General features: G+C 57.1%; 2 protein-coding genes across 6 annotated transcripts in view; both read right to left on the reverse strand.

Moving 5' to 3' along the window:
- Window positions 1–865: 865 nt before the first annotated feature.
- FAAP100 (FA core complex associated protein 100) lies at window positions 866–13,364 on the reverse strand. 4 transcript variants are annotated; one of them, XM_063617323.1, is made up of 9 exons: window positions 13,091–13,364; window positions 12,843–12,967; window positions 11,165–12,120; window positions 10,119–10,275; window positions 8,255–8,610; window positions 6,675–6,811; window positions 4,923–5,039; window positions 2,280–2,366; window positions 866–1,923 (listed from the first exon to the last, which is right to left on the reverse strand). In XM_063617323.1, the coding sequence occupies exons 1-9, from the start codon at window positions 13,253–13,255 to the stop codon at window positions 1,792–1,794; spliced, it is 2,232 nt and encodes a 743-aa protein (XP_063473393.1). In that variant the 5' UTR covers window positions 13,256–13,364; the 3' UTR covers window positions 866–1,791. The 4 variants fall into 4 exon arrangements, 3 of the variants coding, with proteins under 3 accessions (XP_063473393.1, XP_055097421.1, XP_063473394.1); XM_055241446.2 differs by having other exon boundaries at window positions 7,841–8,610; window positions 13,091–13,319; XM_063617324.1 differs by having other exon boundaries at window positions 7,841–8,610; window positions 13,119–13,231.
- A 4,455-nt stretch (window positions 13,365–17,819) lies between these two features.
- NPLOC4 (NPL4 homolog, ubiquitin recognition factor) overlaps window positions 17,820–27,696 on the reverse strand; it is a 76,688-nt gene continuing 66,811 nt past the window's right edge. For both annotated transcript variants that reach the window (XM_055241448.2, XM_055241447.2), the window contains exons 16-17: window positions 26,465–26,567; window positions 17,820–20,355 (exon numbers count right to left, since the gene is read on the reverse strand). In XM_055241448.2, coding sequence (XP_055097423.1) covers window positions 20,201–20,355; window positions 26,465–26,567 — 258 coding nt within the window. In that variant the 3' untranslated portion in view covers window positions 17,820–20,200. The remainder of the gene's footprint in view (window positions 20,356–26,464; window positions 26,568–27,696) is intronic.

Raw genomic sequence — 27,696 nt, forward strand, 5'->3', positions numbered from 1 at the left:
TGCTCTTTCACGAGCCACAATGGTGCCCCCACACCCCCTGCACAGCTGAGGCTGACAGGGTTGGATGGTGCCACTGCTCTGGACAGACAGCAGCCCTGTGGAAGGCCCCTCAGGCTCCCAGCCTCCTGAGACCTGCTGGCATCCAGCTGAGGGTGGGGAGGTGAGTCCTGCAGGCGACCCAGATCTGTCAGCTCTGGGATCCTTGTAGCCTGTGATGGCGAGTGAGGGGCAGGCACAGCCCTGGACACACCCCCCCACCCCCAGGCACGTGAACACAGACCTTGCACAGTCCTCCGCCCACTCATCCAGGACCTGTGTGGGAGTCCCCACAGGCTGGTCTAGCCCCTCACTCTCCCTCTGATGCTCAGAGCAAGACACAGGTACAAGCGCTGTACGAAGGTCAGAGCCAGAGGCTCCTGCCTGGGGGTGGCAGAGGACAGCCCTGGAGCACATCAGGGATGGGACCTTTAAGGGGTGCAGGCCCGCCTTGGTGGGTGGCTCGCTTGGCCCCAGCTCTCCCAGCAAGCATGGGCCGTGGCCCCACTGAAAAGGCCGGGTTTGGAATGTCACCAGGGGGGCCTTGCTCCCTGAGATGTGGCAACCACTGAGGGAGACAAACCCTGACTAGGAGCACCCCACAGGCCCCTCCCACTCCACGAAGAGGAACGCAGGGGAGAGCCAGGCAGGGGCCCCAGGCCTCCCAGACACCCCCTTGGAGCAGAGCCCTCCTCAGGGTAACTGGGTCACAGGGACACTTCTTCCTTGGAGGCCACCCCAGTGCTGGGGGATCCCAAGCAGCGCCATGGCTCTAGAGGGAGCCCAGAGAGGGTGGGAAGGGGTGAGAAAAAACAGCCGAGGCCTGAAGTTTCACAGACAGGGTCATTTGTCACAGCAGACAAGCACCTCACGGCTCCTACCCGCACTCATCGCGGACAGTGCCTGCAGCGGGAGCGGCGCGAGCACCCTCCCCAGATGAAAACACCAGCACCAGGAGGTGGGCCGTAGCCCAGGCTGAGGGAGGAGGCTGGGGGCTGGGGCTCAGGGTGCCCCCCGGGCCACAGCGCCACCCTGAGTGGCCCTGAAAATAGTGCACAGTGCTGGGTACTGCCCCGGCCAGAGGCACCTAGTTGTTGAGCATTCTGGCCACAGGCCACCAGATGGCCCTTCCTTGGTGTGGCACGAGGCCACGGGCACTTGCAGGAGCTCCCTGCATGCTGTTTTGTGCTTTGGTCTCAGGGAGCACCCTCCTACCTCGGGGTCCCAGAGTGGGCAGCCGGGCAGGTATGAACAGTGTGACAAGAGTCCCGTGGGGCACCTGGTAGTGCCACCCAGAGGGGCAGCCGGTGCTCCTGGCGGTGTGGCAGCAACAGTTACTCACCCCAAGTCCAAACCCCAGAAATCCTGTTTCTCCGGCCCTCAGGGTCCAGAATGCACGGCATTGCCTCCTGGCCTCAGGGGCTGCTGCTGTGGCAGGAAGGCTGCCCAGCAGTGAGGAAGGCGAGTGCAGGGGCTGCGGCCGCGGTCAGAGAAGGAGAGACAGCAGCAGAGGACGCGAAGCTGGACCGGCCAGGTTCAGAGCCCGCCTCGGTTGCTCCCAATCAGAATCTGCTTTGTGCTCCACGGCCTCCAAGCACTTTCATGAGTGTTCTGCTCCTACGTGGCCAGGTCCCACCTTCCCTGACGGCTCTGGCCAGGCCAACTCAGGTTTCCTCTACAACCATGAAGGCCTGAGGGGCTGTTACAGAGGCTGGAAGCATAGCCAGAGCCGCGGCCAGGGGCAGGCCCGCCTGGTCACAGCAGGATGAGGCTGGGGTGGCGCAGCTGCCGGTACACCTGCAGCAGCCTCTGGGCAGTGGCACAGGAGCTGGCCTCATCCTCTGTGCATAGCCGGTCGCGCAGGGTCTGCACCTCCCGCAGCAGCGTCTGCAGGTGGAGCAGACACAGCTCAGGCCCCCACCTGGCCCTGGGGATGTCACTGGGTACCTCTAGGGGACCCACCACTAGCAGGACCCTACTTGGAAAGTGGCAGGTGGTCCGATGAAGAACACTCATCCGGAACCTTAAAACATGGGACACACAGCCTGGCCTGGACACCCGGCCCCTCAAGTAGGATGAGGGGCAGGAACAGCCATGGCCGCTCGGACTCTGCCCCAGGCCCATGGGAGCGAAGCCCATGCGCTGTGAAGACTCTGCGGACCCCGAGTGACTGGAGAGGGGCCTGGCGATGGGTGCTCCTGGCTACCCGGTGAAGGGGACTGCCCGGGGCACCAGGTGCTCACCTCATGGTTGGCGTGAATCTGGCGGAGATACTGCACACGGAGATCAGGAGCGCTGGAGCCCTGGGCAGCCTGCTCTGTCACCATCGTCTGGGGGGACAAAGGGAGCATGCTGCAGAGGGTGTGCCCCAGCACCTGCCCCCACACCCCTTGGAGCAGGGTGACCCTCTCCCTCTATCTGCCCGGTGCTGCCTCCTTGCCTGACACCGCCCCCCCCCCACCTCCTTGCCTGGCACCTCCCCCCACCTCCCTGCCTGGCACCCCCCACCTCCCTGGCACCTCCCCCCACCTCCCTGCCTGGCACCCCTCCGCCTCCCTGCCTGGCACCCCCCCGCCTCCCTGCCTGGCACCCCCCCCCACCTCCCTGCCTGGCACCCCTCCCCGCCCCAGCGCTTTGCTGTTTTCCACCTTGCTGTTCACCTCGACTTACTGCCCTCCAAAGTGGCAGGACACAGAGCCCCTGGCCTGACAGTTTCTTGGAAGCAAACTCGTTTGGTTCTTTTCTCTCCACTGCTGGGATCTTCCCTGTCCCCAAGAGCCACACTCTGTGCAGATCCAGACCTGCCTACTGCCCCCTTCTCCCATCCTGGGCTTCAGGCCTGAAGGCCGCTCAGGAGAACAGACCAGCCAGGGAGCTGCCTTGGCATCTTGTGCAGAGACCCTGGCCTGGCCATTCACTCATTAATGCAGCACAGCCCAGTGTGGGCTGCGGCACCGGCTCCCTGGGCTTGGATCTAAATTCCCAGATGGGACCGGGTGTGGTGGCTCAGGCCTGTAATCCCAGCACTTTGGGAGGCCAAGGCAGGCGGATAACTTAAGGTCAGGAGTTCAGGACCAGCCTGACCAACATGGTGAAACCCCATCTCTACTAAAAATAAAAAGAAATTAGCCGGGCGTGGTGACAGGAGCCTGTAATCCCCGCTGTTCGGGAGGCTGAGGGAGGAGAATCGCTTGAACCTGGGAGGCAGAGGGTGCAGTGAGCAGAGATCTCACCACTGGACTGCAGCCTGGGTGATAGAGCCAGAGCTCTATCTCAAACAAACAAACAAATTTCCAGACAAGCCTGGGCAGTGAGGCTCCTGCAGGCTCTTGGAGCAAAGCAACTGAGAAGAGAACACGACACCCTGAGGGGCAGCACTGGCCTGCCTGGGGCCCCAGAAGTGCTGGTAGCTGTTGTGGGCTGGGTCGGGTCCTGAGCACTCCTGTTCATGGGGCGGGCACCTGGCTGTTGGGGGACACTAAGGTCTGCGGCCCGAGATGAGATCTGTGTCCAGGAGGCAGCAGCAGTGCATGGGCTCCTGTACGCTGACTCAGGCCCCCCAGATTCATGCAGAAGCCCTAGTGCCAGCACTCACAGCCTGGCTGTGTCTGGAAATGGGGTATCTGCAGATGATCAAGATGAGGTCACTGGGGTGGGTTTGACCCCACACGACTGTGTCCTTGTAAGAAGAGGGATATCTGGACACAAACCCAGGGGCTGGTGCTCTGCTCTTGGCAGGGGATGGGACTTTCTTGGGGACCAGATGGCCCAGTGGGCAGAGTTTCCTCTGACAGGCAACACCTCAGCCCTGGAGAACGCCCTGGTGCCCCCAGCACTCAGGACTAGACTCCCAAGCCCAGGCAGCCCCATCGTGGTGCTGTGAGATCACTGGGGTCACGGTGCTACGTGACATGCTCATCAGGGTCATGGCAATGTCACAGTGCAGGGCGCAAGGTCCTTGCACCAAATGAGATCTCTGGGTCATGGTGCTGCGTGAGCTGACGTGTTCATTGGGGTCGGCCATCTGAGCCACCTGCCAGGGCTGGGCAGAGCCACTGTTCGCAGAAGGGCCTGGTCTCCAAGCGTTACCACAGTGCCCACGGGAGTGGAGCTGGCATCAGGCTACAGGCCCTGGGTCTCAGGGTTGGGCAGGCCTGGGCATGCACGTTGATAACAAGCCCAGGTGGAGCCGAGGCAGGGACCACCCCTAACAAGAAACTCCAGAACCGGTTTCTAGGGTCGCTGCAGACCCACCATATGGGCCAAAGCTGCGCTACAGTCCTAGCAGGCGGGCATGATGGCTGCCTTGCTGAGGGCATGAGCTTAGACTTTAGCTTGGAACTTGGAGAGCTTCTCAGATCTGGCAGTCGCTGGCCCAAGCTGGCTCTGGGCGCAGCATGGAAGCAGCTATTCCTGTGCCAGGGAACTCCTGGGGCTGTGAGTGGGGGGAGCTGCAAAATCCACTCTCTTGGCAAAGACGTGGAGGCTCCTAGCACCTTGTTCTAGGATCCACACCCAGGCCACGGCCTCTCCATGCAGCCTCTGCCCAGCCAGGGAAGGGAGGAAACCTTGGGCTGACCTTGCAGGTCACAAATAGAAACCCACTGGCCTAGTAGCCTGGGCAGTCCTTGGACTCACAGGTGCCCAGGGGGTGACGGCACACCTGCGGAGCAACATTGGCCTCCTGAGAGGGTCCACCCCATGCCTCTCATCGCCCAAAGCCCCGCTGCACAACACTGCACACAGCAGCAGAGCAGGCTTGGATCTTCCTACAACTCCCTTGCAGGGAGCCACAGACCCCGTGGCCAGCAGCTACAGGGTCCCATTCAGGGACCTTAGTGAGCGACCCATAGATCCTAGCCACCTTCCCGAGCGGCCCGACATACCTGCATGCGCCCGACAACGGCATGGTGCGCCCTGCAAATGTCGGCCAGAGAGGAGCTTTCCACTTGAATCTCCACGGCCTGGATGGGCCCTGCTGGGCAGAGGTCAGTCATGGCCACCTGCAACACAGGAGCCACCTTACTGCCTGCCTATGGCACTCCTACCTGCCCAGGGGGCTCAGGCTACACAGGAGCCTCCCCAGCTGGCAGCACGTGAGGCCCTGAGATGGTCCCAACCCCCTGCCCTGGGCTGTCCTATACCCTGAAGGAGGCAGAGCTCAGTACCCTGGTTTAGTTTTCTCCACCTGAAGAACCAGCCACCAACCAATGGCAAGAACCTGCTCTGCACCCAGATGTGTCCAGGAAGAGCCCGTCTCTCAGACCTGTGGAATTCACACAGGGCCTTGAGCCAGATTGGGGCCTGCTCCAGAAGGCAGCCACTACTGTGACACACCTTATGGACAACCTACATGTAGATCCTGCCACGCCCTTGGGGAGCCCAGACCTGTCCCCCCACACCGGGCTACACAGATCACCTCTGGCAGCAGGGTTAGGGCATCGCTGTGGGCACTGGGAGCTACTGGGCCTATCTATGGGACACCCACCTGTCCCTTAGAAAGATTGGACTGAGCTGAGCTGGACAACAAAGAATGGCAAGAACAGGCCAAGAGCCAGGAAGCCGAGCTTATTCTGCACACACAGCACATGAGGTGAGACGCCAGGGGCCTGGGGAGCCCAGAAAGGACACAGTCACCTGCGGCTCTCCCACAGGGGCTGTCAGCACCGACCTGCAGGGCCACCAACAGACCCCAGCATCAGGGCTGAAAGGGCTGTGTAGAGGGCAGCCAAGGTACCCGAGGGCCGAGGCTTGATTCCAAGTGCAGACTCTGGCTGGGCACGGTGGCTCATGCCTGTAATGCCAACACTTTGGGAGGCTGAGGTGGGCGGATCACCTGAGGTCAGGAGCTCAAGACCAGCCTGGCCAACATGGTGAAACCCTCATCTCTACTAAAAACACAAAAATTAGCCGGGCGTGGTGGCGGGCGCCTGTAATCCCAGCTACTCAGGAGGCTGTGGCAGGAGAATCGCTTGAACCCAGGAGGCAGACGTTGAAGTGAGTCAAAATCGCGCCACTGGACTCCAGCCTGGCGACAGAGCGAGACCCTGTCTCAAAGAAAACCAAAACCAAAACCAAGTGCAGACTCTGAGCCCCAGGCAGCCTTGCCCATCCTCAGGGACACACGTGTCCTGGCAGCCTGGGCTACCCTGCAAGAGCCTCTGCTGGTGGGACCTGAGGGTGTGCTGGAGGCACCATAGTCACGAGTCTCTGGAAAGGTGTGCACGACAGGGGCTGGAGACCAGCAGTGCCATTTGCCATTCAGCGGCTTCCGCGACAGGTCTGAAGCCCTCTGGCAGTGCAGAGGGTTAGCGGGGCTGCTGCTCCTGGGGTACAGGTGTTGGCAGCAGCACTGTGGAACCCGCTATGACTTCAGTCATGTGCAGGGGAAGGGGGCCCCCATGATGGACAGGGCTGGACAGGGCCAGTCCTGGGGGATCTGAGCTGCAAGGCCCTCCCTGCCTGAGTGGGGTCTGCTTGCTGCGAGGGGAAACTGTCACATCAGAGTCCTCCGGGAAGCTTGGGAAAAGGCTGCCGGGCTCCCACCCAGGGTGAGGGGGTCCTCCCAAGCTCCGGCCCAGGGGCCCCACCCCAAGAACTGCTGGTGCCTAGGCTCATTTCCCTGAACCCCTGCTTGCCTCTCGGACGATGAGGTGAACGTCAGCGCCATCAGGGGCCACTCCCTGGATGGAAGATAGCGCTCGGGCCCTCACGACGTCCACAGCAGCATTCTCAGCAAGGAGCCACTGCAGGGTGGCGCAGCACAGGGGCACACCTGGAGGGGAGGCACCAGCCGAGAGCTCAGCCTGATCCTACCAGGTGGGCTCAGCCGATCCTACCAGGTGGGCATCCGCATAGCTGCCCCAAAGTGCCCTTCCCAGAGCCATCTAAGCATCCCAGCTGTCCACAGCCCCACCCTAAGCTGCGGTGTGGCCAGCTGACCCAGGGGAAGGAGGCCACTGCTCATCTTTCTCTGCTGAACAAGTCCTACGATGGGTGGTGGCAGTTACAATCTGTGGAAGATGAAAACCTCACTTTGGGGGACCTGCTAATGCTACTGGGGGCTGATGTTAGGAGCAGGCAGCTCCGCCCCGGCACTAGGCAGAAACACCCCAAGGGATGGCTGCGGCTGCCCACTCTGCACAAGCCCCAATCCAGAAACCATCCAAATACCCATCTGCAGCAGAACGGTGACATCTGCACCTGCAACACAGAGGGTCTCACACACATGGGGGAGCAAAAGACAGACACAAAGAAGGGACCGCACACTCCATTTCGTGGAGCTCACACACGCCTGATGAACGGTGCTGGGGCTTTGGGGTGAGTGCAGCTGCCTCCCTCCCTGGGTGCCCGCACTGTGAAGCTCACAGTTTGGCTCCTTTGTGACTCTTCTGTATTTAGGTTATGCTTCCATATATAGGTTTAAAAAACACAACTGAAAAGAAATACATGGTGAGAGGGCTCCACATAAGACCAGACACTAACAGCGGAGAGAATGCAGGCGAAGCTCATTTCCTGAGCAGAGCTCGCCAGGCTGGGGGGCCAGGCTGCCCCAGAAGCAGCTGGGAGAGGGAGGAACAGCCCATGTCCACAGGCCCGAGCTGGGTGGGGTGGAGTGGCTCATGCAGGTAATCCCAGCATTTTGGGAGGCCCAGATGAGATCAATTGAGGCCAGGAGCTCGAGGCTGCAGTGAGCCATGATTGCACCACTGCACTCCAGCCTGGGCAACAGAGCAAGTTCCTGTCTCTTAAAAAAAGAGAAAAAAATCCCCAAGGCTGAGCAAAGCCAATCAGTGCCACCAACCTGAGTGGCCGTCCTTCAAGGCAGCTCTGAGCAGCTCCGCAGACACCTTGATGGAAGCCACAGATGGGGGCAGGTACTCGGCCCGCAGGGAGGCGGGTCCTGCTGGCTGGCTGCCAGGCTCCCCACAAGTTTCCAGAAAAGTGGCCACAGGGTCGCGGGTGGGGCCGAGTGGGGAGGGGGCCCGTGTGTGGGGTGGGGCCAGGCCAGGGAAGCGCAGACATTGCAGCATGTCCACTGTGTGCCTGCTCAGGGGCAGACAAACGCCCTCTTGCTCGGGCAGGACGTCGGAGGGGCACTCATCCAGAAAGGGGTCCTCAGAGTCTGAGGGGGCGAGGGCCCCGCCCACCACCTCCCTGAGACTGTAGAACAGCGTGCAGGATACAGTCACGGGCAGGTCGAGCCCGCCGGTCTCACCAGGGCCCAGGGGTAGCGTCACCTCCCGCCGAGCACCGGGGCCGAGCTGGTCCACAGGGATGGTGTAGGTGATGGCAGAGCAGGCCGAGTCCAGGTCGAGGGCACAGGAGCTGGTGAGCACCTGGATGCACAGGGTCCACCCCTGGTCCAGGCTGAAGTTGCTGCTGTTCTCTAGCACACAGGTGGCCATGAGCACATCCTGTGTCTGCAGGCGGCTCCAGGTGGTGCTGGTGGTGCAGGAGATGGGTCTGGGGCCCGTGCCGCTTGACAGCAGTGCACAGCTCACATTCATGGCCTCGTTGAGGCTTGTCAGTGCCTTGTTCCGCTGGTCAACCGCTTTCTTTAGAAAAGACACTCTGCAAAGGACAGACATGACCCCCAGGACAGGGGGGGACACCCACAGCGCCCGGTGCCACATCTTGACTCAGGCCCAGTAGGCACCGAACCTGGCTCCACGACAAGCACACGGTGGATGTGGAGCCACGCCAGAGAGTGAGCCCCCGCCCCAGGGGCCTGTTTCTCCTGGTCCCACCCACACCGAGCCTCTCTGGAAGCTGCCTCCAGCCATCTGACCTGACCTCTCCTCTTGGGCCACAGAAGGAAAGAGGACAGAGGATGAAGCTGGTGCTCGGGGGGCCTAGGCTAATCTGCCAGGTTCGAGAAGCCCACCACCCACATCTGGGCCACGAAGGGGCCAGGTGGTGCATTACCCCACCCTCAGCTCCCCAAAATGTTCCTAGCGGGCCTCTTTTCTCCCTTGCAGCCTTCATAGTGAAAACCAGGGGGGTCGCAGGCACTACAGAAACAGCCCTAAACCACAGGGACCTGGAGTGACAAGCCCCTTGCTCTCAGGACCCCAGTGGTTATGTGAGGGGAGCAGGGGAGGCTGCGCGCACTCAGTGTGTTCTCTCTGAATGTCCCGAAGCCAGTGCTGCGGGAGGAAAAGCACACTGGATCCTGCGCTGAGAGCAGGGAGGGTGAGGACTCAGCAGGGGACGTCTCCCGTGCCCCACTAGGGAGAAAGGGTGGGCTGCTGGGGGGCAGTCCCGGCTCATCTTCCAGAGGCAGCCGGGTAGCCTGTCACCAAACAGTGGGACACATGAGGCTCTCAAGACATCTTAAGAGGACAAGTAACGGCTGGGCACGGTGGCTCACGCCTGTAATCCCAGCACTTTGAGAGGCCGAGGCAGGCAAATCACTTGAACCCAGGAGTTCGAGACCAGCCTGGGCAACATGGTGAAATCCCATCTCTACTAAAAATACAAAAACTACCCAGGCATGGTGGCAGGTGCCTGTAATCCCAACCACTCAGGAGGCTGAGGCGGGAGAATTGCTTGAACCCAGGAAGCGAAGGTTGCATTGAACTGTGATCGCGCCACGACACTCCAGCCTGGGTGACAGAGTGAAATTCTCTCTCAAAAAAAGAGGCGAAGTAGGGTCGGGCACGGTGGCTCACGCCTTATAATTCCAGCACTTTGGGAGGCTGAGGTGGGCAGCTCACGAGGTCAGGAGATCAAGACCATCTTGGCTAACAAGGAGAAACCCCGTCTCTACTAAAAAATACAAAAAATTAGCCGGGCGTGGTGGCGGGCGCCTGTAGTCCCAGCTACTCGGGAGGCTGAGGCAGAAGAATGCTGTGAATCTGGGAGGCGGAGCTTGCAGTGAGCCAAGATCACACCACTGCACTCCAGCCTGGGTGACGGTGCGAGACTCCATCTCAGAAAAAAAAAAAGAGGCCAAGTAATGGCCTGGCCTGGACCATTGCCACCCGAGGACAGCCAGACCCAGGATGACCCCACACAGGGACACTACCTCTTGAGGATGGCAGCGCTAGCCTCTACCTGGCCTGAGCTGAGCTGCTCACCTCTCAGAGATGTTGCCAATTCCAGACAGCAGCTCCTTTATTTTCCGGCCTGCACTCTCTGTGGTCATCCTGGCTGGGCCAGGCATCTCAGAGTCCAGGTCCAGGCTGCAGGTCATCAGGCGGCCTTTGGCGGACAGGGCCAGAAGCTTGGTGCCACCTGGTGACAGACACACATGGGGCCTGGTCAGCAGGCTGGGAGGGGCAAGCAGCGTGACACTCAGTGGTGTTTCCCCGGACTCCAGGAAAAAAGTTGGAAGACGGCCAAGGCCGGTGTCCAGTGAGGAAGAGAAGGTCCCAAGGCAAACGCGCTGTCCTCACCCTGGGCTTCTGCCAGTGGCCCCGAGCCACGCCATCTCTGATCCCACCCGTAGCCCTCTCTTCCGCACTGGAGACAGTCTGGCGTTTCCCTTCAAAGCCCTTCTCTCGTGCTGTGTATGTATTTTCCGTGGCGAGATTTATTAGCATGCTCACAATGTGAGTACACTCAGGAAAGTGCACTGGTAGGAGGTGTGTGGCTCTATTCCTCTCACCCCAACACTGGGAACACACAGCTAAAATCCTCTCTGGCTTTTTCTGTAGAAAACACAAAACTAGAATTCCACAATGCCATCTGCCTTTGGTCCAGAGCAGACTCACAGGCAGGCCACACCATGCCATGACCAAGCATTTGCAGCCTTTGGAAGAAAGGTGAGTCCGGAACAGATCTCCCTGGACTGCTTGCCACACAAGACCTGCCAAAGAGGCGCTTGCGGCGGACCCCCAAGATGCAGTTTCCTCCGAGTCCACAGCCAACAAGCAGCAAACTCAGATCCTACCAGGCCCAGGGCCACACCCTAGACCCCAGAGGCAGAGCAACACATAGACCCACTACCAGCCCCTGGCTTGACCTTGAGACAAGAAGAGAGTTAACCACTAGGCTGTATCAGCACCCGTCAGCCTTGCAAAAGAACAAGCCCAGGAAAGGAAGGCGGCCTGATAGTAGCAGACAGCCAAAAAGGGTGCTCCACCCTGGGCTCCCATCTTTCATCTTAGACAGCAGCTCATACCTTCATGCGTCCTGGGAGACGCAGACAGCGAGACAACACTGCAGATGTTCAGGCTGGCTGGGCACAGCATGGGGGGCAGGCCTCCTGGGCCTTCTTCAGGCTGCTCGGGGCCCAGCGGGGTGCTTCCCCGAGACAGATCCACCACACAGAGGTCAGAAGGGGTGCTGTGGTACACGCGGCCACCCCCACCACAGGCAGCGCAGAGCACGGGGCCTGGGAGGCAGTACTCCCGCAACTCGGGCACCAGCTTCCCGGACTCAACCCAGCTGGCCTTGATGGCCAGCATCCGGCCGTGGTGACCAAGGGCCACCAGGCAGTCACAGTGCACATCCTCATCAGGCAGAAAATTCTCTGCAGCTTCTGCAGCCTGTAGCTCTGTCTTCAAGGCCCCTATGAAGATGACGGGCTCCTCCAGGTGATGGAGGATCTTGACAAGGGCATTTGGGTCACCAGGGGCTGACCTGGAGGTGACCAGGGCCTTCAGGATCACACAGCAGAGCTGGCCATCAGGGAGACCACAGAGGACCACAGGTGACTGCAGGAGGGTGGCATCAGCTCCAAAGAGGAGCCCGAAGAGGGCATCCTCCAACGTGAAGCCCCCAGAGCCCCCGAGGAGGTCGTGTGGGACCCCGGAGCCTGACGGTGACACACAGCACAGCACTGGAAGGAAGTGGGGGGCTGCAGGCTTTCCTGGGACCCCGGCTGGGGGGGTGTAGGAGGACAGCTCCACCTCACCGATCTGGCCTCCTGGCCGGGGGTCCTCCCCAGGACAGGGCTGCTCAAACAGCTGCATCTTCCATCGGGCAGGGCCCTGCACCAGGGTGACCAGGACACTGTCCAGCAAGGTGAACGCGCACAGCCCAGCATCGGGAAAGATGCAGGCATCAGGGTCCACAGGGATCACGGGGGAAGGCTGGTCACCGTCCTCGCTGTCCCTGTCATCCTGGCTCGTAGACCTTTGAGAACAGAGACGCATTGGTCAGGCCTGGGCAGGGTGGGATTCCCACGTTCTCTTCACAATAACCTGGCATGGTATACTCTGGCTCAGGGGTTCCCACAGTGACCCCCAAGGCCGCTCAGCAGTCCATCTGCCACATGGCCTCCCACCTTCCCCACGAAGGATACTCTTCACAGGAAGTACCAGGCATCCAAAACCAGCTTGAACGGACACCCCTCAGCATAGAACCGTCAGGCTGAGGCCCAGGCTGCAAAGTACACAGGCTGCCCCCTCTACAGCCTGGGCCACGGTCAGCAGCTGCTGGCTCTGCACTGAAGACAGGCCTGGCTGCCCGGAGCTCGCTTCCTTCCGACCCAGATGGTGTCCACTGATCACTGACTCGGGGTCACGGTGCCTTTGCTGTCTCCTCCCTCCAATAAAGACCCAGCCTTGGAGGCGTGTCTCACCAGACAGCACCGGGCCACCAGGGCCCAAAGGACAGGATCCCGCGCCCCACCGTGGGCTTAACCACGTGAACCCCACTTACTAAGGACTGTGAGCAAGACACTTGCAGAAAGAGTGCTGGGGACAGGGGCTCCAGATATGGGCAGGGATGGCGGTCAAGGCTTCAGAGCTGGCGGCAGCCCGGGTCCCCAAGCGCGATGAGGTGGGGCTGCTCGCTCTGAAGCAGTCCGGGGGCAGCAGAGGCGTGCGGGAGGGAGGCCGCGGGCCCGCCCTCACCTGCTCCTGCCCGGGTGGTCCAGCGACAGGCAGTAAAGGCCCCTCCGGGCGCACAGCGCGTACAGCAACCTGCGCGGCGCCAGCAGCTCCAGGTGCCACACCTGGTCGGGGAACCGGAACGCCGCCTGCGGACCGGGGCGCGGGTCAGGCCGACGCGACGCGCCGGCCCGCGGTCTTCATTTTCACGCGAACCGCCACCCCCGCCCGGCCCCTCCCGCCCCCTCCCGCCCCCGCGGGCCGGCGCTCACGGTCAGCAGCCCGCCCTCCTGGTCGTACACGTAGACGAGCTCGCTCCCTGTGGACAGGAAGACCTCCGCCTCGTGGCACAGCACGCGGGGCTTGCCCGCCGCCAGGCCCCCGAGAGGGCAGCAGAAGCCCGCCAGGTAGCGGACCCGCGGCGCGGCGCCAGCCATCCTGCGCGCGGGCCCGTCAGAGTGAGGAGCCCCGGCCGCGCGGCGGCGGCTCCGCCTCGGAGCGCTTTACGGCAGCCCGCTATGCGGCGCGACGTCCGCCGTAAAGCGGTCGGCGGTGCAGGGGGCGGGGCGGAAAGGCCGCGCTGCTGGGACTCGGGGAGCTGGGGCGGCCGCTGGGACCCGCGGGGAGCAGGGGAGCCTTCCTAGGGACTGCGGCATCGTGCCGCAGGTCGAGGTTGACCCGGCCGGGCTGGTGGGAGCCCTCGGCGGCTTCATGGCCCCGGCTGCTGCACAGGTTCCCCAGGGTGAGGAAGCGGGGCCTGGCGGAGCAGAGGTTGCTCTTGGGCGGGGCTGCATCCCGCTCCATTCGGCGCGTCTCTCCGGAGCAAGGGCTCAGCTCCTCGGGCTTTTGCGTAAACCCCTCGATTCTCTGGGCTCTCGGAGAGCAGCTGGGTCCTGCCGGAGCGCACTCCAGCCGGGGACGGGGTGGGGCAGCGCCCGCTCTTGTCATCCTAGGGATGGGTCTCTGCCCTGTGCTCCGCGAGCCGCCCCCCGGCCGCCCCCACGTTCAGGGCGCAGCGGTGTGAGCCAGCTTAGGTGGAAGTGCGTCCCTCCCTCCGTGGCTGAACACGTGGGGACAGGGAGTACACCAATGGGGTTTCTGGGTTGGGGGCAGATGACAAGAAAATGACTATGAGCCAGGGCAAGACACCTCCACCCTCTCCCTCCTGGCAGCTCTCCACTTCCTCCAGGAGAGAAGTACTGACCAGAGAACGCCCCTGGAGGGGCCTGCAATACGGACACCTGCTCCGTGGTGGGAAGAGAGCGGAAACCAGGCACACCATTCACAAGTAAATGAACAAGGAACCCCGCCCCCGGCCCGCCTCCCTTCGTTTAAGAAGCCAATCTGAAGAGCGCTAAGGCCAGACACCCTTGAGGGAGAGTCTAGGGGCAGGGCTGCAAAACTCCACATCGTGGAGTCTGGGTGCACTTGCTGGAGCACAAAGCACCACGTGCAGACGTCCTGACCGCCCACCCTTTGAGGTTGGGGTGGGGACTGACCCTAAAGCAACGGGGATGTCTGATTCTGGATGTTGGGTTAGACAGACTCAAGTGCCGCACCTGGAGTCAGTTCCTTGCTTCTTTCTCGCCAGGGCTGCTCTGAAAGTGTTTGGGCTGGAAATGCTGTCTGATGCTGGGGAGAGGAGGGCCAGGGGCATCTCATTTGGCCTTCAGAGTTAGGAAGTGCAGATGTCATATCGTTGTGAATTTCCCCACAGGGATCCTCCGCTGGTCTTCTGACCGAACTTCCCCACAGGAATCCGCGGGTCTTCTGACTGCTGGTTTTAACCCTCTGAAGCCTTGTGAATCACTCGCTCACACACACCAACTCCCATCCAGTCCTCCCAGGCCATCTCTTCCGTACGGATGGTAACATGCCAAGACTGTCCTAGAGGAAATGATCACGATCACGTGGAGGGGGAAACGGACGTGGGAGAAGGCCCGCCAAACCAGTAGCCTCACCCGACGGTTTACTCCGCTGCCCACTCCACTCTGCTCCGGAGGCTGGCAGGCTTTTGGCCCCACGCCAAGCCCAGCTCCTCCTATCTGCAACAAGATTTATGATCAGTAGTCATGTGGGGGACCTTAAGCATGGATCCCAGGGGAAAGGGGGTGAGTTACACACAAGCAAAGGGCTCAAGGCCGGCTCTCCATCAGCTGCTGGGCTGTGCCATGCCCCACCTATACTTGGCAAAGGGTGATGAGGGCTGAGGCAGCCTCTCTGCCCGTGGGTGTGGAAGATGCACACACTCCTAGAGGAAGCCTTCAAGACAGCAGCGCAGACTGCTGGACACTGCGTTTCTATGCCCAACTTGGAGGTGGTATCATCTCCCTAAGCACAAATTATATGAAGGAGTCAATTGAGAAGGTCAGACTGAGGGGAGGGCAACCATGAAGCTCCAGGCTGTGTTGAGGGCGAAGAGGGCTGGGCCTTGAGGGACCTCTCCTCAGAGCAGCACAGCCCAATAAGGAGAACACAGCAGGAAGGTGGGGCAGGGACCCAGGAACCCGACTTCTCCCTTCTTTTTTTTTGACACAAGTTCTCACTCGTCTCCTAGGCTAGAGTGTAGTGGCACAATCTCGGCTCACTGCAGTCTCAACACCCGAGGCTCAAGCCAACCTCCTGCCTCAGCCTCCCGAGAAGCTGGGACTATAGGTGCACACTACCACACCAAGCTAATTTTTTGTCTTTTTTAATAGAGACAGGGTTTCGCCATGTTGGCCAGGCTGGTCTTGAACCCCGGGCCTGAGTTCTATTTCTAAGCAGTTCAATTTGCTTGATTTCATGGGGGAGTGGCATCCAGAACTATGTTTTAAATTTTTTAATTTTGGCCGGGCACAGCGGCTCATGCCTGTAATCCCAGCACTTTGGGAGGCCGAGGTGGGCAGGATCACAAGGTCAGGAGATTGAGACCATCCTGGCTAACACAGTGAAACCCCATCTCTACTAAAAATACAAAAAAATTATCTGGGCATGGTGGCGGCGCCTGTAGTCCCAGCTACTCGGGAGGCTGAGGCAGGAGAATGGGGTGAACCCAGGAGGCGAGCTTGCAGTGAGCCGAGATCACGCCACTGCACTCCAGCCTGGGCGACAGATTAAAAAAATTTAATTTTTTGAGACAGTTTTTTTTTTTTTTTTTTTTTTTTTGAGACGGAGTCTCACTCTGTTGCCCAGGCTGGATGGAGTGCAGTGGTGCCATCTCGGCTCACTGCAAGCTCTGCCTCCCGGGTTCATGCCATTGTCTCTCCTGCCTCAGCCTCCCGAGTAGCTGGGATTACAGGCGCCTGCCACCATGCACGGCTAATTTTTTTGTATTTTTGGTAGAGACGGGGTTTCACTGTGTTAGCCAGGATGGTCTCCATCTCCTGCCCTCTTGATCCGCCTGCCTCGGCCTCCCAAAGTGCTGGGATTACAGGCACAAACCACCATGCCTGGCCTATTTTTTGAGACAGAGTCTTACACTGTTCAGGTCGGAGTGCAGTGGCATAAACTCGGCTCACTGCAACCTCAGCCTCCTGGGTTCAAGCAATTCTCCTACCTTGGCCTCCCAAGTAGCTGGGATTACAGGCGCACACACATCAATACACTGGCTAATTTTTTGTATTTTCAGTGGAGATGGGGTTTTACCCCATGATGGGGTTTCAACCATGTTGACCAGGTTGGTCTCGAATTCCTGACCTCAAGTGATCCACCAACCTAGGCCTCCCCAAAGTGGTGGGATTACAGGCGTGAGCTGCCACACCCCCTCTTTTTTTTTTTTGAGACAATCTTGCTCTGTTGCCCAGGCTGGAGTGTGCAGTGGCACAATCTCAGTTCACTGCAACCTCTGCCCCCGGGGCTCAAGTGATCCTCCAGCCTGGGCCTCCCAAGTAGCTGGGACTACAAGTGTGCACCACCACGCCCAGCTAGTTTTTTATTTTTAGTAGAGACAGGGTTTCATCGTGTTGGCCAGAACTCCTGACCTCAGGTGATCCACCCGCCTCGGCCTCCCAGAGTGCTGGGATCACAGGTGTGAGCCACTGCGCCCGGCTTTTATCTTTACATAGAACTAAAGAGGATGAAAGTGCCGAGGATCTTCACTGGCTCTCACGTAAGACGGCCATGACCAGGTACTGGCTCACTGCATGGCCCAGGCTGCTGCTTTCTCTGATACAACTTCCCCAAGCCTCCTCACCTCAGCCTTTTAAATTTTTTTTCAGACAGGGTCTCACCCCATGGCCCAGGCTGGAGTTGCAATCACAGCTGGCTGCAGCCTCGACCTCCTGGGCTCAAGTGATCCCAGGAGCTGTGGGTAATCGAGTGAACTGCACTGTGTTGAAGGTGCAGAATTAGAGTCTGGGTGCTGGGGGACTCACCCTCTCGCTCCTGGAGTCCAGAAGCCAGGAACCCTTGGTCACTGCCCTGTGGCCTGCTTCACCCCAGGGCCCCCCTTCAGAAATTAGTTGGGGTTTTTGTTTTTCAGTAACTACTCAAGTCAGCTATGAGTCACTGGCCAAAGGACAAAGTAGTGCTGAACAGTGGCTGCCAGGCTCCTACCTGAGGCTCAGAGGGCACTTGTTCTAGACACTTTCTGTTGTCACAGGGAAAGACAGCTCAAGCAGGAACACAGGCAGCGTGTCGCCCGCAGGCCTCAGTCCTTGCTGCACCTGTGCAGTCTGGCCTTCTCGGGCTTTGTCCTTCACCTGCTGTTTGGCCACATGTACCTGTTCACAAAGCAGTGACTGTGGAGTAGCCACAGGGCTGACAGGTGGGGCAGAGATAGAAGAGGCACCCAAGGGTGGCCGGGCCGTCAAACACTGACACACTCTCCTCCCCACCCAGATGTTAGCACTTTAAGAAACTTATCGAGGAGCCAAGGTTGGGATCGGCTGGGGAAGTAGGATCCCCACCTTTAAATGGTCCATGCACGCAAAAAACAGTGATATCTTGGGGACAAATCCCCCCACGCTGAGCAGATGCCAGACAACAGTTGAGTGCGCAGGAAGGACCAGGACCAGGCAGTTGCTTCAGGCGCTTTTATTAGGTTCCACTGCAGGGCTGGGGTCAATGTAATGCGAATCCAAGCCCAGTGATGCACACCTGTGAGCCGAAACAGAGCCGAAGCAGGAGCACCTGTGTCCCAGGAGCAGCTGGTTGGAGGGAGCCAGGGACAGGCCCCACCTCCTCTCTGGGCCAGGAGACTGGCAGCCGCTGTGTTCACCTGGGCAGGTGTGTACCCAGTCACCCCCACCGGGTTATGGTGCTGGTAGCATGAGAGGGTGTGTCCACACCAAGGGCAGGTGAAGATGCGAGGTGGGGCTGAGACCTCCCTCCCACAAGAGGAGGTGGCTGAGCCTCCCAGGGCCTGAGCTCTCACAGCAGGGCTCACCCCCAAGCCTGTATGCTTAGCTCTGACTCTCTTTGGACAATAAAATAAAGTGCATTACTGAACAAAGAGTAACTCAAAACCAGAAGCAGACAAATCGCCAATGCTTTTCCTTTAGCTAAAAGACAAAAGAAAACATGAATGATGTGAATGCCGGAACTTCAGAGTAAGGGAAATGCTGGTGGAGGACAACGGAAACTGTAATAGCATGGTGGATAAGGATGAGCGAGTGGGAGAGGAACTGGCAACGCAGCTGTCTCTAGAAGTCCGTGCTGTCCAGCCCCTGCCCAGTGGTGGGGAAGGCCTTGGACTCACAGGGAAGCAATGCAGGAAGCCGTGGCCACCTAGGCTCACAGCTGATCTCGGGACCAGAGGAGACAGCAGAGGACAAAACTTCAGCATGACAGCTGCTAGGAGGGAGAGCAGACGGCCCGTGGTGGGCAAGCTGGGAGTTGCACCCCCAGCAGTCTGCTTCAACCCAGCTCCTCTCCACCCTTCCTGACCCTCCACAATAGTTCTGCCGTGACCAGACCCAACCCAACTGGCCCCTGGTCCCAAGAGCAGATGAGCTGCTTGGGCCTTCCACTTGATGTCCCATGCCAGATGGACCTGGAGGTGCCAGCCACAGCCCTGACCACTTGAGAAGCCAACAGGCAAGTGTTGTCTGTTCATAGTGCCAAGAATGTGGGAGGGTCACATGGGCTTACACCCCAGGATGGACACAGAAGTCCCTAAGCAGTCCGTAGCTGGGCCAGCCTCTCCCACAGGTGCACAGCAGCCCAGATGTGGCCATCATTAAGGCAAAGAAGCATCAAGATGCCCACCACTCCCCGGGTAAGAGCCATGCCCCGGCCCAGCCACGCCACAGAGGAACACAGAGCCCACAGAGCACACACGCAGGATCCCACCAGTTGTTGTTCCAGATCGCCCAGGCTCCCTCTATTGGTACGCTATCAACTGTGCAGTGCCCCAGAGAGGTCCCAAATGGCTCTTACAAGAGGCACAGCCCCTAACGCCCTCAGCCAGGCGGTGCAGTGGGACGAAGCAGCGTATTAGGGAGGGCCAGAGCATCGGCACTGGCGACCCAGCTCTCCCATCCAGGCCATCGCAGGGCAGCCTCAGGGCAGACGCCACCACTGCTCCTGCTCAGCCCGCAGTATCTGCAGTTGCTGCAGCTGTGTGGCTTGGTAGAAAAGTCTCAGGCACTGAGGTTTACTTCAAGGGAGAACTGACTGGTGCCCCCGTCCACACTGATCACCCTGGACACAACCTCGGGGGCTTCACTAAAGGAGGGAAGGATGTGGAAACTAGTCTCTCTCACTCCCCTTTTGTGCAGTTTTTATCTTAAAAAAAAATAAATAAAAGTCTTCTGGGCAGGAATTACTGATAACTGTTATTATAACCAATGCAGACTTTAAAATCCCACCTGGACGTCGGGTGAGAGGAGGAGGGTGGGCAGCAAACCAACCTGAAGACCTGCAGAGGGGAGCTGTGTCCAGGGCCACTGCGTCCCCAGCAGACAACAGCTACCGGAAGAGGAAAGTGGCCCTCACAGGCAGGGTGTCTGCCACCAAGCAGTCAGACAAGGGGGCAACCAAGAGCTCCCAGCCAGAAAAACGTGGGGGGCAGGGAGGCCAAACAAAAAGCATTGAAAGGAAAAGGCTGGGTGGTGGCAGCATCAGCCCCTCCCTATGCTCCCCAATTCCAGGTGCCGTGTAGAGGTGAGAGGTCCTTCCAACACAGTGGGGGGCTTGTCAACAGGATTAGGCGTGAGGAGCCGCTCTGCATTTCCAGTCTGGAGACTGCATTCAGCCTGCAGAATACCAGCCGTGGTGCCCACTCTCCAGGGAGGAACGTGCTGAGAAGCTTCAGTGGGTCAGGGAGCCCAGGACAGCCAGCCCCTTGTCCCTCCAGGGCTGCCCACTGTGGGGCAGTTACAGGGAACACACTCAGCAACGCTTCTGGCTTCAGGAAGGGCTGGGCTGGGCCCGGTCCTAGCCAGCAGAGGGCAGGCGCCCTAGGTCCTGGGAAGGCTACACATCTCGCAGTGGCCTGTGCCTGGCTGGTTCATGAACGTGCAGTGCTGACAGGCCCACATGGCTGCAGTGGCCGTGTGTGTGGAGCCGATGGCGCCGTATTCATGGAGACCTGGGAGCTGCATGCCAACTGTGCCTGCAGGGTGGGAGAGAAATGAGCACTCATCATTTCTGGCCCACCAGAGACTGCCAGAGTGTGGGCACTGGGGCAGGGGCAGGCAGCTGAGAGCTCCCCGCCCCCAACATCCCACCCAGTGCTGGTCCTGCCCACACAGCACTCCCACCACAGGCATGCTTCGAAGTGCTTTAATGCCCTTGGCTGTGACAGACTCAGAAAAATGCCTCCTGCACCACGGGAAGTAACAGGGAGCCTGTGCTTGCTGGTTCCTTTTTGTTGCAAAGGGTGCTTCTCCTTGTGAATAACGTAACTCCCTGGGGGATGTGCATTTGGGTTGTTTCCAGCCTTTTTTTTTTTTTTTTCCTGAGATAGGGTCTTGCTCTGTCACCCAGGCTGGGGTGCAGTGGCACGATCTTGGCTCACTGCAACCTCCGCCTCCCGGGTTCAAGTGGTTTTCCTGCTTCAGCCTCCCAAGTAGCTGGGATTACAGGCATGAACCACAATGCCTGGCTAATTTTATCTATTTTTTGGTAGAGCTAGGGTTTCACCATGTTGGCCAGGCTGGTCTCAAACTCCTGATATCAGGTGATCCACCCACCTTGGCCTCCCAAAGTGCTAGGATTACAGGTGTGAGCCACCATGCCCAGCCTCCAGTTTTGAGCTAATATGAACAAAGTTGCCAGGATCATTCTTCTACAATTTCTTTGTGGACCTGTGTTTTTATTTCTCTTGGATAAAAACAGAGTGAGGCTGGGTGCAGTGGGTCATGCCTGTAATCCCAGCACTTTGGGAGGCCGAGGTGGGTGGATCACTTAAAAGTCAGGAGTTTGAGACCAGCCTGGCCAACATGGCGAAACTCGGTCTCTACCAAAAATACAAGAATTAGCCAAGCGTGGTGGTGGACACCTGGAGTTCCGGCTACTCAGGAGGCTGAGGCAGGAGAATCCCATGAACCTGGGAGGGGAAGGCTGCAGTGAGCCAAGACCCTGCCACTTCACTCCAGCCCGGGCAACACAGCAAGACTCCATCTCAAAAACAAAAAACAGGCCGGGCGCGGTGGCTCACGCCTGTAATCCCAGCACTTTCAGAGGCTGAGGTGAGCAGATCACAAATTCAAGAGATGGAGACCATCCTGGCTAACATGATGAAACCCCATCTCTACTAAAAATGCAAAAATTAGCTGGGGATGGTGGCACGCACCTGTAATCCCAGCTACTCGGAAGGCTGAGGAAAGAGAATGGCCTGAACCCAGGAGGCGGAGGTTGCAGTGAGCCGAGGTTGCAGTAAGCCGAAATCGCGCCACTACACTCCAGCCTGGGCAACAGAGCAAAACTCCATCTCAAAACAAAACAAAACAAAAAAAACCCACCTAGGAATCAGTCTGCCGGCCCACAGGGTAATGAATTGTGTGCTGAACTTTCTAAGACCCTGAGACACAGTTCTCACGAGGGTGGCACGGTTTTGCCTCCCACTCGCAAGGTGCGAGGGTTCCAGCTGCTTCACATCTTCACTCACACTTGATATGGTCGCCTTTTTTTCATCTCAGCCACACTGATGAATGTGTAATGGTTTCTCATGTTTTAATTTGCATTTCCCTGATGACTAATGATTGTGACTGTTCCTGCATCTCCTTTTTTTGTTGTTATTGCCGAGGCTGGAGTGCAGTGGCGCAATCTCGGCTCACTGCAACCTCTGCCTCCTGGGTTCAAGCGATTCTCCTGCCTCAGCCTCCCAAGTAGCTTGGATTACAGGCACGTGCCACCACACCTGGCTGATTTTTTTTATTTTTAGTAGAGATGGGTTTTCACCATGTTGGCCTGGCTGGTCTCGAACTCCTGACCTCAAATGATCCACCCGCCTCAGCCTCCCAAAGTGCTGGGATTACAGGTGTGAGCTACCGCACCCGACCTGCATTTCCTTTTGTGAAACGTTTCACCCTCCGCCCAGCTTCTTCTTATGCTATTTCTGTTTGATTATCAACAGGCAGAGTTCTTTTTAAGTTTCAGATAGAAGTCATGTGTGAATGTACTGCTAATACTGCGTCCCCCATTGGTGCCTTTTCATGTTTCTAACAGCCCTCTGATGAGCACAAGTGTTTTGTTTGGATAAATTTATCAATTTACCTATTTTTATGCCAGTGTTTTTCTGTGTTCTACCCCAAGGTCCTGCATCCTGCCTAAAAGAATCTTTGTGTACCCCAAGGCCCTGAAGAGATTCAACTTAATAACTGTTTTACAGTTTTTATTTTTTTAAGACAGAGTATCGCTCTGTCATTCAGACTGGAGTGGTACAATCATGGCTCACTGTGACCTCGACCTCCTGACTCATAGGATCCTCCCATTTCAGCCTCCCCAGAAGCTGGGATTATAGGCATGGACCACTCACCATGCCCAGCTAATTCTTTTTTTTTTATATTGTTTTTTTGTACAGACGGGGCTTCACTATGCTGTGTAGGCTGGTCTCGAACTTCTGGGCTACAGTGTCCTCCAGCTTTGGCCTCCTAGAGTGTTAGGATTATAGCTATGAGACATCGTGCCCAGCCTGCTTCATAGTTTTACCTTTTACCATTAGGCCTATGACCCATCCTGAGTTGATCTTTGTGTCTTGTGTATACACGTCTGTAATCCCAGCACTTTGAGAGGCCGAGGCGGGTGGATCACCTGAGGTCAGGAGTTTGAGACCAGCCTGACCAACATGGTGAAACCCTATCTCTACTAAAAATAAAAAGAAATTAGCCAGGCGTGGTGACAGGAGCCTGTAATCCCCGCCATTCGGGAGGCTGAGGGAGGAGAATCGCTTGAACCCAGGAGGTGGAGGTTGCAGTAAGCAGAGATCATGCCATTGCACTGCAGCCTGGGTGACAGGGTGAGATTCCGTCTCAAAACAAAACAAAACAAAACAACCCATGAGGGCCGGGCGCAGTGGCTCACGCCTATAATCCCAGCACTTTGGGAAGCCGAGGTGGGTGGATCACTTGAGGTCAGGAGTTTGTGACCAGCCTGGCCAACATGGAGAAACCCTGTCTCTACTAAAACTAAAAAAAGTAGCTGGGTGTGGTGGCGGCCACCTGTAATTCCAGCTACTTAGGAGGCTGAGGCAGGAGAATGGCTTGAACCCAGGAAATGGAGGCTGCAGTGAGCTGAGATCACACTACTGCACTCCAGCCTGGGCAACAGAACAAGACTCTGTCTCAAAACAAACAAAAAACCCATGAAAAAATGCCCAACATCACTAATCATCAGAGATGCAAATTAAAACCACAGTGTGATACCATCTTACACCAGTCAGAACTGCCTGTTATTAAAGAGTTGGCTGGACATGGTGGCTTACCCCTGCAATCTCAGCACTGAGGCGGGAAGATCGCTGGAGCCCAAGAGTTCAAGACCAGCCTGGGCAACATAGTGAGACCTAATCTCTACAACAAACTTAAAAAATCAGCCAGGGATGGTGGCACATGCTTGTAGTCCCAGCTGCTCAGGAGGCTGAGGCCGGAGGATTGTTTGAGCCTGGGGAGGTCAAGGTGAGACTGACCTCAAGTGCCACTGCACTTCCGCCTGGGTGACAGAGTGAGTGAGACCCTGTCTCAAAAAAAAAGGAGAAAAAAAAAAAGGTCAGGTGCGGTGGCTCACAGCTGTAATCTCAGCACTTTGGGAGCCAAGGCAGAAAGATCACTTGAGCCTAGGAGTTTGAGACTAGCCTGGGCAACATGGCAAGACCACATCTTTTTTTTTTTTGAGATGGAGTCTCGCTCTGTTGCCCAGGCTGGAGTACAGTGGCACGATCTCAGCTCACTGCAACCTACACTTCCTGGGTCAAGTGATTCTCCTGCCTCAGCCTCCCGAGTAGCTGGGATTACAGGCGCTCACCACCATGCCCAGCTAATTTTTGTATTTTTAATAGAAATGGGGTTTCACCATGTTGGCCAGGATGGTCTCAATCCTTTGACTTCGTGATCCACTTGCCTCAGCCTCCCAAAATGCTCGGATTACAGGTGTGAGCCACCGCGCCTGGCCAACCCCATCTCTAAAAAAAAAAAAAAAACCAACCATAAACATTAGTTGGGTGTAGTGGCTCATGTTTATACTCCTAGGTACTCAGAAAGCTGAAGCAGGAGGATCGCTTGAGCCCAGGAAGGCTGCAGTGAGCTATGATCACTATGATCACTCCACTGCACTCCAGCCACTCCAGCCTAGGCAACAGAGTGAAACCCTGTCTCTGAAAGGGAAACAAAAAAGAAAAAGAAAAAAAAGACTGGTGTCATTGTTATAACTGCATCAAAGGGCTGGGTGCAGTGGCTCCCAGGTATAATCTCAGGGCTTTGGGAGGCTGAGGTGCAAGGAATGCTTGAAGCCAAAGTTTGAGACCAGTCTGGGCAACACAGTGAGACCTCATTGATACAAAAATATTAAAAAATTTTGCAGCCATAAAAAGGAATGAAATCATGTCCTTTGCAGCAACATGGATGCAGTTGAAGGCCATTATTCTAAGCAAATTAATGCAGGAACAGCAAACCAAATACTACATGTTTTCATTTATAAGTGGGAGCTAAACATGGGTACTCATGTACATAAAGATGGCAACACCAGGTGTGGTGGTACACATCTGTAATCCCAGCTACTCGGGAGGCTGAGGGAGGGGAATTGCTTCAACCCAGGAGGCAGAGTTTGCAGTGAGCCAAGACTGCGCCACTGCACTCCAGAGCCTGGGAGACAGAGTGAGGCTCCAGCTCAAAAAACAAACAAAACAAAAAGGGGGGGTGGGCTGAAAAACTATTAGGTACTATGTTTAGTACCCGGGTGATGGAATCAATCATACCCCAAACCTCAGCATCAGGCAATATACCCAGGTGACAAACCTACACATGTACCCTGTGAATCTAAAATAAAAGTTAAAATTATTTTTAAAAAACAAACAAAAAAAAAACAAAGCCCCAAGAATTAGCTAGGTGTGGTGTTGCGAGCCTGTGGTCCCAGTTACTCAGTAGGCTGAAGCAGAAAGATCACCTGAGCCTGGAGTTTGAGGCTGCAGTGAGTTATGATTGTGCCACTGCACTCTAGCCTGGGCAATAGAGTGAGACCCTGTCTCTGCAAAAATAAAAATAATAAACAAAGAATTGTATGAAAAGAAAACCTCGGCTGGGCGAGGTGGCTCACACCTGTAATCCCAGCACTTTGGGGAGGCAGAGGCAAGCGGATCACAAGGTCAGGAGTTCGAGAACAGCCTGGCTAACATGGTGAAACCCTGTCTCTACTAAGAATACAAAAATTAGCCAGGCGTGGTGGTGTATGCCTGTAGTCCCAGCTGCTTGGGAGGCTGAGGCAGGAGAATCGCTTGAACCCAGGAGGTGGAGGTTGCAGTGAGGCAAGATCGCGCCACTGCACTCCAGGCTGGGCAACGAGAGCCAAACTCCATCTCAAAAAAAAAAAAAAGAAAATGGTATAAAAGTGTTTGATATGTACTTTGAAGGCTGTGTTAATAGAAGGATTCTAGTGTTGGTCCAAGGCTGTAGCTCTCGGGCACTTTGGTGTTCTTAGCTGGATGGACTCAGGGCAGGCACTTGGGTTGCACAGGGCACCACGGTGCGTGAGGAGTCCCTGCAGCAATGCTGACAGGAGGTTCTCACGGGTGGGGAATCGTTCAGGACTTGGTGACTGAGGCTCCGGAAGACACGCAATGCCTGCAGTCCATTCTGTAGTGTCCACCAGCAAGAACATGGATGCTGTAGGCTTCTCCTCCTTACAGCTTTAAGCACTAAACGGAAATTCTCAAGGAGACCAAAAGATCCCACGCTTCCAGCAATTCCATAAAGTTTCTGACTCTCTTAAGGCAATGATGTTCAAAGTGCTCCTAGGATGCCTGGAGATTAGTATCTCTGATGTATACATTTATAAAATTTACAGGGCTGTGTACCTAAGACGTATGGCCTGGATAACGTAGGTTACATCACTGGAAACTGCCACATGCCTGGTAGGGAGGTCGAGTCTCTACTCATCTCATTGCCCATGGCACCTGCCAGGATGCAGCTGGGTACGGAATCCGGGGCACCACAGGCAGTGGGGAGCTGTGCGGAGTGGGCTGCTCTCCAGCCCCAGCCATGGGGTGCCAGGGCAGGGGTGGGGGTACTCACTGCACAGCTGCTCGATGGTGGCCCACTGCTCAGACCTCTTCCATGTCTGGGCGAGCTCCTCGTTTCTGGTCCGCACGGCCTCCAGCAACAAGCTGATGCTATCCTACAAGAAGCCAAAAGGAAGGTTCCACTTTGCTGTGCCTAAGGTGAGCAGCTTCCTGCTGGAACAGGTTTCTTTTTCCCCGACACCAAGACGTATTTCTGAGGACATTTTAAAAATCTTACAGGCTATCACTATAAAATGCAAACTGCCACAACTTACATCTATAAACGCCAAGTGCTAAATTGAACTAGAATTTAAATTCTTCCCAAATAGGCCCAAGTGGGCATCTGTGCCTCTGCCTTGTGCTGACGGTGCTCAACAGCCCGGAGGATAGGAGCTCATGCCTCTTGTCCTGGAGGCTGGGATGGAGGGGTGGAAGCCCTGGCTGTGAGACGTGTCCTCCTCCCTCACATTTCATCCCCCTGCCTCTTTCTCCTCTCCATTGTGTCTGGAAAAAGGCACTCTCTATCCCAGCCTTCCGAGTCAAACTGCAGGGGATTAATGCATTAAGGATGGGTGCAGTGGCTCACGCCTGTAATCCCAACACTTCCGGAGGCAGAGGCGGACGGATCACGAGGTCAGGAGTTTGAGACCAGTCTGGCAAACATGGTGAAACTCCGTCTCTACTAAAAATACAACAATTAGACAGGCGTGGTTGCGGGCACCTGTAATCCCAGCTACTCGGGAGGCTGACGCAGGAGAATCGCTTGAACCCAGAAGGCAGAGGTTGCAGTGAGCCAAGATTGCGCCAATGCACTCTGGTCTGGGCAACACAGCGAGACTCGTCTTAAAAAAATAATTCATATGAGAAACAGATAAAGCTTTCAGGAGCTCTCAGTACCTCCAGACAATGTCTTCCAACAGATGACTGCAAAAATAGTGCAGTACACTAGCAAGGTGGCTCTGGTGTAGAGGGAGCCTCACCTCTCACCACCTGTCCAGACAGATGGGCAGCAGCTGAACCTCGGAGCAGGAGGTGCAGTTCTCTGGGCTGACTAGGGAAGGCACAGGCAGGGAAGAGGCACAGGCTGCCTGATGTCAAACACCCGAGTGAGTGGTTTTGAGACAAAATACAGACACAAAATAAACTAGCAGGATACAAGAACAGCTATCGGCTTCCTGACAGAGAAAGGCCGGGGGGAGGAGCCTCTCTATTCTAAAGGCCGTGGGAGGAGGAGCCTCTCTATTC

Source organism: Symphalangus syndactylus, chromosome 14, assembly GCF_028878055.3.
Source record: "Symphalangus syndactylus isolate Jambi chromosome 14, NHGRI_mSymSyn1-v2.1_pri, whole genome shotgun sequence".
Taxonomy (NCBI): Eukaryota; Metazoa; Chordata; class Mammalia; order Primates; family Hylobatidae; genus Symphalangus; species Symphalangus syndactylus.

Excerpts from the sequence above, each read along its gene's own strand:
- FAAP100 (XM_055241446.2), bottom strand. The coding sequence starts at position 13,255 with ATGGCTGGCGCCGCGCCGCGGGTCCGCTACCTGGCGGGCTTCTGCTGC. Across the intron at positions 10,276-11,164 it reads GTCTCCCAGGACGCATGAAG|GTGGCACCAAGCTTCTGGCC; the intron begins GTATGAGCTGCT and ends GTCTGTCACCAG. Across the intron at positions 1,924-2,279 it reads AGATTCACGCCAACCATGAG|ACGCTGCTGCGGGAGGTGCA; the intron begins GTGAGCACCTGG and ends CTCCACCTGCAG.